Source organism: Falco peregrinus, chromosome 3 (genome assembly GCF_023634155.1).
Source record: "Falco peregrinus isolate bFalPer1 chromosome 3, bFalPer1.pri, whole genome shotgun sequence".
NCBI lineage: Eukaryota > Metazoa > Chordata > Aves > Falconiformes > Falconidae > Falco > Falco peregrinus.
In genome coordinates, this window is record NC_073723.1 from 65218900 (window position 1) to 65234387 (window position 15488).

General features: G+C 35.9%; 1 protein-coding gene across 6 annotated transcripts in view; it reads right to left on the reverse strand.

Moving 5' to 3' along the window:
- The window catches only part of LOC101910539 (cadherin-19), a 68882-nt gene that overhangs the window by 25473 nt on the left and 27921 nt on the right, over window positions 1-15488 (reverse strand). For all 6 annotated transcript variants that reach the window (XM_027789346.2, XM_027789345.2, XM_055800625.1 and 3 more), the window contains 6 exons: window positions 15009-15238; window positions 11413-11707; window positions 3673-3792; window positions 2862-3026; window positions 1689-1873; window positions 204-457 (listed from right to left, as the gene is read on the reverse strand). In XM_027789346.2, coding sequence (XP_027645147.1) covers window positions 204-457; window positions 1689-1873; window positions 2862-3026; window positions 3673-3792; window positions 11413-11707; window positions 15009-15209 — 1220 coding nt within the window. In that variant the 5' untranslated portion in view covers window positions 15210-15238. The remainder of the gene's footprint in view (window positions 1-203; window positions 458-1688; window positions 1874-2861; window positions 3027-3672; window positions 3793-11412; window positions 11708-15008; window positions 15239-15488) is intronic.

The following is a 15488-nucleotide window of genomic DNA, read 5'->3' on the forward strand; positions in this document are numbered from 1 at the left end:
CCCAATGGGTGAGGGAATGAGTGAGGGGCTGTGTGGTTCATAGCTGCCTACTGGTATTAAGCCACTAGACGCAGAATAACTTAGGCTATGACAATGAAAGCATGGTTAACTGTAATCATGAGCCAAGGAAAGGAACAGAAATAGCCTTTGGAAATGCCAGCTACATCTATATTTGAGGCCTGTCCACATTTTAAGTTAAGTACCTGACTGGGCAGTTATCATCATCTGGATCTCTAGCAGTTACGACGCCCACCACTGAACCACTCACGGCCCCTTCAATGATCTCCATCACATAGTTCTCCAAGGTGAAAACCGGAGGTTCATCAGCATCTTCCACAATGATTTTGACAATGGTTTTGTCTTCAAATGGTCCTTCTTTCAAAAAGCGCTCATCAATGTACCTGTTTACAACTTTTGCTTGAATACTGTATCTCCTCTTGCTCTCATAATCCACTCTCTGTTAAGAAAGAGACATGTGGAATATTTCTTGTTTCATATTTGAACTAAATATAATTGAATAGGTGGTGTGAGATTAAAGATAAAACAGTGCTACCCTTCTTTTAGGAATGTTTCAGAAATAGTTACTTCTAAAATTTCTTTTTTATGTTAAAAACACTTTAAAATGAAGCTATGCTAAGCCACTGTTTGCTTTCATATGTAGACTGGGTTTAATGTTACAGTTAAATAACACCGCAAAAGAAATCTTCCTGTAGAATGTCACCCCTAAAAAACCAATTTCTTCTCTTAATACTTTTATTTCCAGCATAGGTGTAACCTAGTGAACACTATTCTTTACTCTTACATAAACAATGTGAATCAGTTAATTTGTAGGGGTTAAACTGAGTATCTTAAAATGTATTATCTAAAGGAAATATATTCCAGAAGGCAACAATGAGTGTTTGATAAACACATATTTACATTACTATTTTTGATAGTAATTTTCTTCTGTAATGAAAAAAAAAAAAAAACAAACCCAAGCAAACAAAACCTAAATAAATACTTTCCTGAATTGTAATAAATCCAAAAAGGGGAAAAAAACCCCAAAAAACCAACAACCAAACAAACCAAAACCACAAAACCAAATCCACCAAATTTATAGTGTTCAGTTCTTCAGGGTCCTGGGTTTCACTAAAATATCAAAACCTATTATCAGTTCATATGATGACCTGGAAATTCCAAAATAAATCACACAGTATCAAAGCCTCTTAAATATCTTAATTCATAAACTGGTATCTTTTTGAGTGTATTTAGTGTCTTTTCAAAGCTATATCATGACAAAAACTCCACTGTCTATCTAGTACTTTAATATATTCTAGCTTCAGTTAAGTTTAAAAGGAGGTGTTGGAAGTAAAGAAATATTGTGTACAATTTATCAATAAAGAATTTACAAAAGATGCACAGAAGAGATAGACCATTCTTTCACAATGGGATACACTGTGTTGCACAGCTAGGAATAACATAAAAATATTTTGACTGCCACTATTGTATTCAGCAGTAATTTGAATTCAGTAATTCAGAAAGAAAAGCATGTTTCATTTTATCCCCATAATATCCCAATCGAATCATGAAGACTGAAGAAAGAAAACATAGTAGAATACAAAGCAATAGGCCTTTTTAAAACATCCAGGTTGCTTGAGGGGGTTCTTTACAGTATTTAGAGATTTTTTAGAAGGTTTCTGAGATCTCACCTTTTTTAGTAAGATAATTCCTTCTTGAGTCTCATTGTTAGTAATCATGTCAAAAACATCCGAAGTATCTCCTTCAATGAAATAGTTCATGGCTGCATTCTCCCCTATGTCGCTGTCTTCTGCAAAGACCTTGCCTACAGTAGTGCCCACAGGAGCCTCTTCAGAGACACTCATATAGTAGATTCCTAAAGAAACAAATACTGGCACAGGTTAGTGATCTGTCATGGTTAACAGCTGCTGTAGCTATGATGGCCTGAGGCTCTCAGAAAGTTGGGAAAAGCTCCCTGCTTTTATTAGAGCAACGGATCTAATCCATCAATGGATAGATCTTGGAGGCAGAGGACAACAACCTTTCCACTCATGAGTCCTCCTCTCTCAACCCACTTTAGCAGTAAGTAAAGAGCTAGGGACAAGGGGTAATGGTTTTAAACTAAAAGAGGGTAGATTTAGACTAGATACAAGGAAGACATTTTTTACCGTTATGGTGGTGAATCACTGGAACAGGTTGCCCTGTCCCTGGAAACATTCAAGGTCAAGCTGGATGGGGCTCTAAGCAACCTGATCTAGTTGAAGATGCCTCTTCTCACTGCAGGGGCATTGGACTAGATGACCTTTAAAGGTCCCTTCCAACCCAAACTATTCTTTGATTCTCTTCTATGATTCTATGAACCAACAGGGTGAAAAAGCAGTGGAGGGCAACACTTTCCAACTGCATTTCATTAGTTCTTCCTGACAGACCAGCTAGCAGCTCCCATGTCTGCTAGAAACTCCCTGGACAGAGAAGGTCACATCATTTGCCAAAAGGTTTACAGTATCTGTAAGCAAAGAATGAAGAGAGGATAAAAAGAAAGAAGCTGAGTGAAAATGGTACTAAATATCCCGTTGTCCAGATTTTACGCTTAGGTACAGCAAACTATATGGAAAATAATTTGGTAAGTCATTTGCTTCCAAAGCCTAGTTATAAACACACCAGGCTTGAGGTCTTCTGTAATGATAGGTTTTCTTTTCCTCTTTACTTTTGAGATTTTGTGTGGGATTTTTTAAATTTAATTTTTATTTAAAACTGTATGATGACGTCAAAGCACAGACCTGTCTTGAACAGTGAACTTAATGGAGTTCCAGTATATCTAAATTTCCTCAAAGCTTCAACTAGTATAAGTAGCCTATACTCACGCTGTTGAAATTTAGGTGGATTGTCATTGATGTCAGAGAGGTTGATGGTAACAGTGGCTGTTGCTGAAAATGCCCCTGCTTGCCCAACCATATCTTTGGCTTGAATGATGACCAAATACTGATCTTTTGTTTCTCTATCCATTTGGGAAGCCATTCTGATGACCCCTAAAAAAGAAAAGTATCATGTAATAACATATAATAGTCTCATTTTTTCCAACATGTGACCATATAATATGGGTATAAAATGCATCATTGGACACAGTTATGAACTTACATTTGAGACCATGCACAGCATAACTGTCCTAATACTGGGAATTAGTACTAGTGGTAACATCTATGCTGTATGACAGATCCATATGCATACCTAAACTTCTGGCGAACAGAACACACCATATATCTCCTCTCCCATTATAACCAGCTTTCTTCCCCAGAAATCGGGACTTTGAACAGATGTCACATATCTGTGTTTTTTCCAACATAGAGATAGTAATGTCACACAATGAGTCAGAGATGTTAACCCAGAAGTGGTCCCACATCCATTTGTTGTATAGGGTAGTCAGAATCCAGCTCTTCTCTTTAGCAAGATAATTTGTTAAATACATTGTTGATTCTCTAGAGATAAAGAATTTCAGCTTCCTATGGGAAAGAAAGTTTTGGGGTTTTTTTTTTCACTCTAAGAACTATGCAAAGTTATACAAGTGTAGGGTGATATCAGTTGATCTTTGTGTTGAAATGAATGCAGACATTTTTGCTTGCATCCATTTTATGTTAGTTTATGAATGTTTTCAATTTACAAGATCATTTGTAGTACCTGTCTTTGGCTCCACAGAGAAATAAGGCTGTCCCTGAATGAGACTGTAAAGCAGACGGGCACTATTCCCATAAGAAGGGTCATCACCATCTGTAGCTGTTACCTGTGTAACTGACGTACCTCAAGGAAAAAATGAAATAGACTATGTTTATTTTCTTCTTATATAAATTACCACATAAAAGCATAAACTCTTTAAAAACCTTTTAACATACCAGTTATATTAGCAAGCAGTCCTGAAAATTTACAGGAGCAGACAGCACTTCTAAAATTTGTCATTAAAAAGGGAAAATATTTCCTCAGAAACTATTCTTGCTGCATTCAGACTTTCAATTAAAATAAAAATAAATAGTGTAAGACTTTTCAGAACTATATTTATACTGTTTAAAATTCTACATGTCTGATGCCTTTTCCCCTAATTTCTGACACATGGAGTATAACAAACTTTTTTTCTCCTTCTCTTGTATGTTCTTCAAAGTATTTTATGGAAGTTTCCCATGGGAATAATAAAACACAGCCACTTTATCAGCAGTAGGCCCGCTGGTGATAAAGAAATTAAGTGTTAGCAAACAAAGCAGCCACAAAGTATAACAAGGCTCTGATAATTTTTTTTTCTCTTTGAGTCTTTAATGAGACTGTCCTAGTGCAAGAGTGACGGCAAAATCCCCAGTGCAAAGACACAGCAGAATCAGTCTGCAGAGCTTGATTTCATTTCTGGCTGGAAGGCGGTTATATCCTAGATACAAGATTGACAGCAATCTCACAAGCTCCATCAGTGATGATTGTCCTTTGAAAGAAAATATTCACAGTAGCATCACTTTGTAACGTAATCATTATTTTTGTCTTTTTTCCTCATCTAGGTTCTGCATAAGAATACAAATATCACTTGTGACTAACAGCAGAAAATCAAACTACTTTCTAAAAGTTTCTGACATACAATCACATGGTTGCACCTGCTTACCAATATAGCTGTATAGTTATGCTGGAGGAGAAAAGAAGAAGAAATGATGGAGTGCAAGGAGTTAGAACAGAAACACCTTTTTTATGACAAATTCAAAGTTGATAATTATCCCCATTAAAACACATAAATTAATTTCTGAATTTTCTAGCAGGTCAATAATTTTATTTTTAAATGGAAATGAAGATGGCTTTCTCATAGAAGGATATGCTGAATGAAATATTTTGATTATTAAAAAAAAATATTTTTTTGCATTTTCTCTCATTTTATTCAGCAACAGTTCAAGTGATTCCATAATGCATGTTGTCTTCTCTCAGAGTGGAGGTACACTAAAATGTTATTAATTGCCACCAATTTTAGAGTTATATGTCCTTCAAAACATACCCACAATACCAAACTTCTGACCTTTAGGTGTGTATTAGATGTGTGCATAGAAGTATACACATATATGCTGTTCCCTATTCCTCTGGAGAAACGTTAAAGATGAAATGACAAATTAATATTTAATCAGGGCACTTATGTGCTTCAGAAGTAACAGTCTTTTTTAATATGACTGAAAAGTGAAGGAAATCTTCAGCTACACAACTGTTAACTTCTCATCAGCTGCAATCTATGAAAACTGTTCTAACTAATACAGGAAATTAATCCTTTAAGACAATTTAGCATGACTAGAATGTAGTTGCCTTGGGAAAGAAAAAAAAAAAAGGGGGGGGGGGGGGAAGAGTGCTAGTTAGAAAGGGATCAAGAACTTTGAATAATCCAATAGGTGTAGTCTGTTATAAATGTCATTTTCTACTAAACCGAGGTACCCATGACTACATTTCGAAATTGACTCATTTACAGCACCATATTTAATAAATCAGGAATAAGATCCAACATATATGGGACTGCAATGCTTTTGTGCATCTCACTCATTTAAAGGTAGATTTATTTTCTGCACAGTTTCTAACCATTAGAAGGAAATGTTGAATCCAAGCCAGTATTTGCTGCTTCTCTAAGCCCCAGCCTACTTTTCTGCTTGCCTGTTGACTCTTCCAGAGTCTAGCAGAAGGCAGGACAGAAGCACGGAATATGTCTAGTACTCAGTGTGATGCAGCTGCTGGCTACAATAGAAAGGTAAGAGGCATCTGGTAAAGAGGGAGCTGACCTGGAGGAAAGCAGTAACAGATCTCCTGCACTCTCAGAAGGAAGACTATTTCTAAAATGGGATGGCATGAGACCATGTAAAGAGAGGGCTATGGTTTTAACATTTTTTCAGCCCAAAGATTTCATGATTGTTGTATGAACCTCCACATTAAATATGGACTATGTAATAAACAGAAGAAAAATATTATCCTAGGTTTAGAATACTTTTTCCATTTTTAACTTTTCACTGCTATGAAGCCTGCATTTCTTTATACATTTAACCCAATCACAAAAAATAGCAAGACGTTTACTGAATGGAATCTTGTTTACCTAGACATTTGTATTTGAGTGATAGAAATTACAATGTTAATATTAGGTACTCAGAAACTCCAAAAAGTCATTTTTGGTAACGCCATGTTTGGGAGAAGTATAGTTGATCAGATACAAATAATATATTGTAGAACAATCCATTAACACAGACCCACCATCCACAAACAAACAACAACAACACACAAAAAAACCCAAAACAAAAAACAACAAACCACCAAACCCTTAACTCTTGACATTGCAGCCATGACATGATGTAATTGACAGTCAAACTATGATACTATGATATAGTTTCACAATATTTATGTGAAAATGGATATCATAGCAGAGGCAAATTAACTAAATATGCCTGTGAGCTTTCAAACAATCATTTTGAATATGAGAGTCTGTGTGATGTTGACATAAAGTTTAGCCTTAAACATATTTTTTATGTACACAGCAAAGTCTTACGCTGGATAGTAAACATGCTTACACATTTCTTGCTTTTTATTATCTTTATTTAAGGCAAACTACATTTTGCTGATTGCTGTATAAGATTTTTCTTTGCATTTCTGCAGCCCTGGTTTTACCCTTCCTGGGCAAAACATAGTGGTGCCGTTTATACACTGCAGGCTACTAGGTAAACTGTAGGGCCTTCGTATGGCAAATAGTTATTAATTTTTCTAACTAGAGCTTCAATTCTATAAAAACATTAAGTATGATATATTATTGCATCTAAGTCTTAACCATTCCATCAGATATACTGTATTTGTACAAGTTTAACAGCTATATGGAAAACACTTAACATAAAATCGTACCAAATGCCTGAGGGAAAACCAGTCCTGTGTTCTCAGAAGAGTCCATTTGCTGACAGGCTTTTCATTTACTGTGACACCTGCATATAAAATCCTAATAAAATTTAGTAGTGAGGATAAGTAGAGAGCTAAGAAAGAAGTAAAATGTGTTCTAATTTGTTGACTCATTAGGATATATATATATATTGATATTTGTACCTAACTTTAGACAAAATTATCTGTGCTTAATTTCTGTTTTTCTGCAATTCTCTGAGGCAAGTGGCTGGCTATAAATTATTTTTTATTGCTTTCTTATGTCCAGACAAAATGTTCACTAACAGTGAGCTGTTTTCCCAAGTATCGAACGTGCTTCCTAAGTGTGTTTTCTGTGATGAAATTACTAGGAGATCCCAGGTCTAGCATCAGTGAGCTGAACTGATGCTAGAGAAATCTGAAACAGATCAAAGGGCAAGCCTCTCTATTGCACTGCATCACTCACATAATTCTGGTCTGCATCCCTTATTATGCAAGAGGATGTTTTGTTTTACTGAGAGAAAAGCCCTGATATAATGAAACATTATGGTATCAATGATACAAATTTTAGTTGGTTACTGTTTCTATCTACTGGGAAGGTAGAAATCTCCTTGCAAGGATGAATGCTTTACTGTGCATACTGAAACAGGTTTCACCTCAGAATTGCAGTCCTTACCCTTTGAGAAGCAGAGCAAGTAAGCCCAGAGAAGTGTCATTGTGTGTGGCTCAGCTGTTTCATGAGTTGGAGTTGATCACTGTTAAGGTATATACTACCATACACCACTCCACTTACATGCTATATGAAAGACATACACATCAGTGTGCCAGTAGTGTTGTAGTGTCTACGTGGAAGAAGTAGGTGAAAGAATGATCTCTGAAATAGCTATGGTATTAGGGCTGGCAAGGTCAAAAATAGCAGCAGTGTAGAAAACATTTTAAGATCCATAGGACTGACTTAGATTCACATATCATACACTGGATGATTGCAGATCTGTGTTTACAATTTCAGGTAGTTTGCGTCTGACAGAGGAAGTACACAAGGATCTTATTTTGGTTTTCACCCATTCGGAAAAAATGAGAGGTGATGTTACTTCTGGTTTTTTTTCATGTCATATATTTCTATATTTTATTGGAATGTTTTTTTTAATAATCTTACCAGAATATCACAAAATATTTTTTTTCCAGTTTAATTAATCTTATGCTGGTGTGATACTGTATTTTAGGAATTTAAATATATAATAGATGACAGAGGAGACTGGATGAAGGCAGGTGAACCTTTCAGTTTTAGGGTATCAATTTATAGCAGACAAGTCAATAAAGGTTGAAACTTCTCATCTGTCAACTGCTTGTTGATGGTTTCAGGTGAGAAACAAGTACATGGGAAAAGATTGCTGCTGTTGGTTTTGGCCATAAGTACTGCCCTACTTAACTTTTTCCTTTTTTTTTCCATATAACCATCATTAAGACAGAATCTCATCATTAAGACAGGAAGATAAAATAGAAGGAAAACGTAACTCAATTCTTGATATACTTCTGTGAGTAGTTACAGGTTGGCGTGAGTATAAATCAACGCATACTAAATAATCTGCTATTTTAAAACCATTTTTATAAGGACCAAGTCTCTTGTAAGCAATGCTTTATCACAGGGGAAAAAAGAAAGGGGGGGGAAAAGAAAGGAAGAAAGAAAGAAAGAAAGAAAGAAAGAAAGAAAGAAAGAAAGAAAGAAAGAAAGAAAAAAGAAAGAAAGAAAGAAAGAAAGAAAGAAAGAAAGAAAGAAGGAAAGAAAGAAAGGAAGAAAGAAAGAAAGAAAGAAAGAAAGGAAGAAAGAAAGAAAGGAAGGAAGGAAGAAAGAAAGAAAGAAAGAAAGAAAGAAAGAAAGAAAGAAATTGTAAATTTGTAAATCTGCATAAACCCAGATAAAAATATCCAGATAATTCTAGACAATAAACTATGTCCATTATTACTGTGAGAACATTAAAAAAAAAAATATGCAAATGTCCTTGACAAGGCACCTGTCTTCTGTTCTCCAAACTTCAGTGAATGAGCAAGATGCAAAGGCTAGAAGTAACCTCTGAATAAGTGACTGATAATGTTAGAAAGACCAAGGGATAAGATGCAGAAGTCTTGAGACAAATATGTCTGTCTGCATGGAAGAAAGTAACAATGAAGAAACAACCATACACCCAAAAGTGATTTCCCTGGTAGAAGGTGGTATAAGCAGGGCGACTAGGAAGCAAATTGATTAAACGGATGCCTTTTGTAGCTCTTGCTGGTACTGATGCTGACCTACTGCCTCCTGACAGAAATTAGAATATTCACCCCACTTTTGATTAAACCCCAGGCATGAATATCCTTTTCTTGCAAGTGCTATCTAGGCTGTCAGAAAAAGATTAAGTTTACAGCTTCCTGTGAAAGATTCGCTGAATCTATCCTAAAAGTTGAATGGCTAATGCTCAATGAAACATAGTTTTTATTACTTTTTATGATCACTGATGCTGTTACATTAATGACCTCATTAATTCATACAGTTTTAAGTAGTACAATATTTGGATTTCTTTTCAATATTATTTGGTATAGAGACAACCAAAAGAGATAGAGGTTTGAATTTAAAAGATTACTGGGATTCTTTCTGTAAGAATTTGGTTTTCCTCTGAATTTGAAAATAGTTATTTGGAGATAGCACTTTCTATAACATGCTTGTTTATGTGAGCTGCATTCACACTTCGGGGTTTTTTAAGGATTTAAATGTATGTGTATACATGTTAGGTATACATATGTGCATGTACATAGATATATATATGTATACCTATATTTGCCAGGTGTTGACTTTGCTTCATTTTTATTGTATTAAGTTTCCAGATACATGACAGATCCTAGTACAGGTCTGTTTGAAAGTGTGGAGGTGGAAAAGAAGAGGTGCAGGAATTAAGGTGTTCCTCTTGACAGAAAATTGCCATTTATGTGCTTAGGAAATTGGAAGTCCCTTTCACACAATCTAATCTAAACAAAGAGAACCTGATAATTGGGAAGAGGGTTGGCAACGTAGATAGGCAGGCATCATACATGGTGTTACTGCGGTCATCACATCAGCCCCACATCAGCTCCATACCACTCCTGCTCTGAATCCATTACTTATAGGAAGGAAATTAACCCTATCTCAGGGGGTAGGGTGGGGGTGGTAATTTTGAGTGCCTGTCTTGTGGATGTGATTCTTTACCGGTTGCAGTACAAAATGTTTTATATTACACAGGGTATAATAAAGACATATTGTTTAATCGCTAAGTAGAATCACAGTATACTGAAGGATACTGTTCAGTACTTTTCAGTTCAACCAAGCTTATATTTATGTCCTTAAAAGAGCCAGCTGAGGTCAGAGGACTTTAAAGTTTATGTGCATCCTACTCCTCTTTCAGATTGATAGAGGTTTGAAAAGCTGACAGACAGGTTGTAACAATAATCATAGACTGACAAATTTTCTAGAGACTAGGATGCTATACTGTTATGGTTCAACTCCAGCTGGCAACAAAATACCACTCAGCCACTTTCTCACTCCCCCCTCACTCAGAGAGATGCAGAGAAGAATCAGAAAGTAACGTAAAACTCCAGGGTTGAGATAAAAACAATTTAATAAGTAAAGCAAAACCCACATGCACAAGCACAGCAAAACAAGGAATTCATTCACTACTTCCCAACGGCAGGCAGGGTTCAGCCATCCCCAGGAAAGCCGGGCTCCATCACAAGTAACGGTTACTTGGGAAGACAAACCCCATAATGCTGAAAGTCATTCCCCCCTTCATTCTTCTTTCCCCAGCTTATATAGTCAGCATGATATCATATGGTACGGAATATCCCTTTGGCTAGTTCAGGTCAGCTGTCCTGGCTGTGTCCCCTCCCAGTTTCCCGTGCCACGCCCCCACCCCCCCCCCCCCCACCCCCCCCAGCCCTCTCACTGAAAGGGTCCAAGGAACCAAAAGTCCCTGACTTAGTATAAACATTCCCCAGCAACAACTAAAACCATCAGTGTGCTATCAGCATTGTTCTCACACCAAATCCAAAACACAGCACCGCTAAGAAGAAAATCAACTCCATCGCAGCTGAAACTGGGACATATACTGATTGAAAAAGTAGTGAAATCTGTCAGTCCCAAATCTTTGCAGTATCAACTGGCTATAGTACTCCACGTATTTTGAATGGTAATGTTATATTTTTAAACAAGTACAAATTTCAAGGCTGAATCACTGATGGGAAAGACAACTCTCGATAGTCAATCCAAGCATGTATTCAGATTCTGTAAAAAGACTTAGATACATGTAAGTACCTAAATATTTAAAGTCAAGGATGTTAACTAGAGGTATGCACAACCTTCAGTGTAAGCATATACCTTTCCAAATTTTCAAGCTTGTAAAATACTTTGCTTTCTTCTCACTGAAAAGCAGTCCATAAAATATGCTATTAACATTTTATATCAACATAGCTATCTAGAAAAAGGTCAGGAAATAAAAGAGTTTAGTTCAGGGCATGTCATACCTTCAGGTGACATCTCTGGAACAGTGGCAACATAAGGTCCATCCAAGAACTGTGGTTCATGATCATTGACATCTTGAACCTTGATAATAAATTCTGATTCAGGTTCAACAGGAAGCTGAGTGCTCTTGCTAATTGCTTGTGCTCTTAGAGTGTAGAAGGATTTCTCTTCTCGATCAAGCTTTTGTATCACATAAATTTTGCCATTATTTTCATCAATAATAAAAATGCTTCCAGCTCCCTCCCCAGTCAAAATGTATTTTAGCTTGCCATCCTGCTTGTCTAAATCTGATTTCAGCTGCAAGTAAAAAACAGAAAAATAAGCTGCATTATAAGAGGAATAAAGTTTTGGGATATTCATTTTAGGTTTTCATTGTTTTTATTCTACAGTGAACCCTGTGATTAGTAAGCTTTCTTGGATACTAATATTTAGAAAAGCATACTGTCACATTTTCAGTCAGTCATGTCTCAGTTTTAAAGTATTGATATAACAGAAATATAAATGCATGGTAAACCTTAAAAATGATGCTTCAGCCACTTTGAAGTGAAGGGAATGACTGTAAGTACCTACTTTAAATCGTTGCTTTATCATCTTCCATAAAATTCTGCTGAAAATGATACAAAGGTCATTAAACATTATCTACATTTTTATTATTATGAATGCCAAGTGTACTTTATAAGTTTTATATATTTTTTGTACTCAGCAATACTAAGTGTAAATGAAAGACACTGGTGTTCTATTTTTGTTGAAATATTGTATTGAAGAGATGAAAAGCCGTTCTATGGTATAAGCCTGTATTATTTATTCTAAAACAAATTGATAGACATTTTCCATTTCTTTCCAGGATGATCTGCATCCTCTGTTTTTTACTAGGATGAACACCCTCTGATGAAGCTGAGCCCTGGACACCATTGCGGTCCAGCTGCATTTGTTTATGCCAACAAAATAGTTCTGTTAATGCTAACAGTACACACCAACACCTTTTTAATAGCAATAACTTAATTTCTTAAAATGTCAAGCATCCAAGGTTGAATTTTATAGGAACAACAATTTCTATCATATTTTTATTTATTTATTTATTTTGGGTTTAGAACAAAAGATATCAAAATGTCTAAGAGCCTGGATAATAATTGAAAAATCCAATGTAACAAAAAGAAAAAAACCCCAAGTTTTATTAAACCTGCTTCTCCTACAAAGCAGCAAGTTTAAAATTTAAATAATATGTCTAGCTTTTGACTTTGATAATCTCACTGTTCTTCTTTATGCTTATTGACCCCACAGCTCAGTGTAGGATATAAGGCCACAGGATGGGGAAGAAGTGACTATGAGGTGTAAAAAGGGCACATTTCCCTATTGAATCTACTCAACATATTTTGTAATAGCTTTTAAAGCTGCAAAAATAATTTTAACTTTTCTTTGGAACAATGCCCATACCTTTTGAAGATTTTCATAATGCATAATTTTCTGCATGCATTAAATGGATAGTTTATTCCAAAGGCGATGAGGACACTGCTCTGAGGTATGAGGAATAGTTTTGAGTTCCTGCTCTGAGTTCTGTCACAGTATTTAAACCCTAGATTATACAGAGTTAATTCCTCTTGCCAGTACAAGACAGAATTTTCAAGGCTAGGGAGTTTAGAACCATTTCAAACATGAGCAACTTAAAGCCAAATATTTTCAACACAAGTCGTTGTGTGCAAAACATGAAGCAGGTTCACCACTTTATGAGTGATCTGGTAGAACTTAATTTTAACACCATCCAAAATTGGCATCTGGATAAGGGGCACCACAGTTTCTTTTTGAACGATAAATCTTGGTTTCCTTCTCATGAACCCCAGGGCATGGAAAAGGTGTTGAGTATCTACACCTTTAACCTAAGATGGGGTTCAGATGGGATCATAGAGTGTATCAAACTCTTAGAGACTGGAAGCATGCCTCAGACTGGCTTTTTAGACATAACTTATGTTGAACCACTTCACTCAGAATCATTTCTCCCCAAAAGATTGACTTTGACCATGACAAAGCATGCTGAAGGTTCTCAGTTTACCTGTTTTAGTAAGCTAGACACGGAAAAAAAAAAAAATGTTCTTCCCATTGTAAATAAGAACTGGAAACAAGAATGTATGTACTTGTCCTCATATATCTGCCACTGCAGTGCTGATGGATGGTTTTTTTTTTCTTAAACATGATAGTGGGAAAGGATTTATGCATCTATTTTAAATGAAATTTGAAGATTGAGCTCTGAATCTGACTGTGAAAAGAAGTTGATGTGGAATGGTGCCTTAAAAACAGAGACTGTCTACCTTTTTATTTTTGTTGATACAGTTTCCTTCAGGGCCTTATTTACTAAAAATTCGTGGTTTGGTCATAGTCTATAACTTAGTTTCCTGAAAGCAAAGTATATTCTACTCAATAAAAAGACACAAGTAAATATGTCTGATTAGATAATGGTTAGACTGTAATAAATTAACCATAATCTTCAATAAAAATTCTCCATGTTTTACCTGTGAGAAATAGAAAGGAACTATTATGAATTTTTTCTAAAGCTGTATGAAAATACGTGACATTTATGAAGTCTTTTTACAGGAAGCTGTTTTCCAGCTATGGGAAAAGTAATAATAATTAAAAAATAAGTGTGTCTACACTTGTTATTTCAGAAGAGAGACATCACACTTCCATAGTAGTTAGTTTGAAGGGGCTGTGAAAAAGTAATTAATGAATTTTAAGCACTTTACCCTTTGGGCCAAATTAAATTTTAGTGCTAGTTAATTAGCAGTTAAACTTATTTTGGTTCATTCACCTAGAAAGTGCCTTAAAGAAAAGAAAAGTAGATCTCAAGATAAGAATTACTTCTAGCATACAAATACGAATAACATTCAATAATGATTAATAATAATAACAATAATAATAATAAGCAGAGGGAAGAAAGGCACAGATAAAACCTCATTAAGGCAATTATCTTCTAGCACATTTTTAAAGGAGGGTGAAAAATAATTGCTCACTTTGCTAACCCAACATTAATCTAATGAACCATGCAGATTCCTGTAGTTTCTCAGTAGTAAAAGGATTTAGTATTAATCTGTTTCATTAAAAATTAATGAGGGGTAAATCAGCTGCTACTTAGTGTAATAGAAAATCAGACTAAATACTGTTTGTAAACTACACTGCACTCAGTTTGGCTGCTTTAATGCTGTGCCAAAAATAGCACAAGCAAATTGCCAGATGTTGATAAATGAGTCCTTAACTTTCATTCAGAAGACAGAAAGGAACTTTCAGCTTGATATCTCTATCTGTTGCGTATGGAACTAGTTTTAGTAACACAGTGAATGTGGGGTTTCCTTGACAGCAGACCTAGGTGAAGGAAGGTCCGTGGTACTGTCACAACCTCCAGCTCTTGGATCCGTACTCTGACCCTAAGTAAGGTCACAGGAAAGGAGAGATGTTGTGCCCTGATTAAAACTTCCTGAGCTCCTCTTTCTATCTTTCTTGATACTTTCAGGTCACTGGAGATGTTTGGTCTTCCAGGTGAAGGTACTAAACTGCTAATCAGCACAATAAATCTAACCTCGTACCATCCTTGAATGATTACTTATCATACCTGTCCAACATACACAGGCACCGTTGAAGTCTGCTCCTCAGTCACAAGAAGTGGCTCACTTTTCACCCAGCTACGTTTCACTCTTCGAACTGCTGTGAAAGGCTGATCTGTGCTTTGAGCACTGCGGTTCTCTGTGCTTGGAGAGCCAGGCCAGAGCTGAACCAGCATTAGCATGAGAGATAGCAGTGCAGAGCAATTCATGCTGAACCAGTCTTTCAATCAATTTTCATCTGTGGAAGAGGAGAAAAAAATAATAAAAAAAAAATGACAAAGCATCACTTTTGGTTTTCTGCTTTTACATATTGATTCTGTGCAAATGTAAAAGCTCATCTGCAGTCTTGAAACTTCCTCCTCTCCCTAAAACGAAAGAGCTGAAACAAAAGTCTGTTTCTGATTAAACCAGAGATTGTCTCAGACACTCTGGCATGAAAGTCAAGTATTCAACTTTCCTTTATGAATATCCTACATAGGGACTTTCTA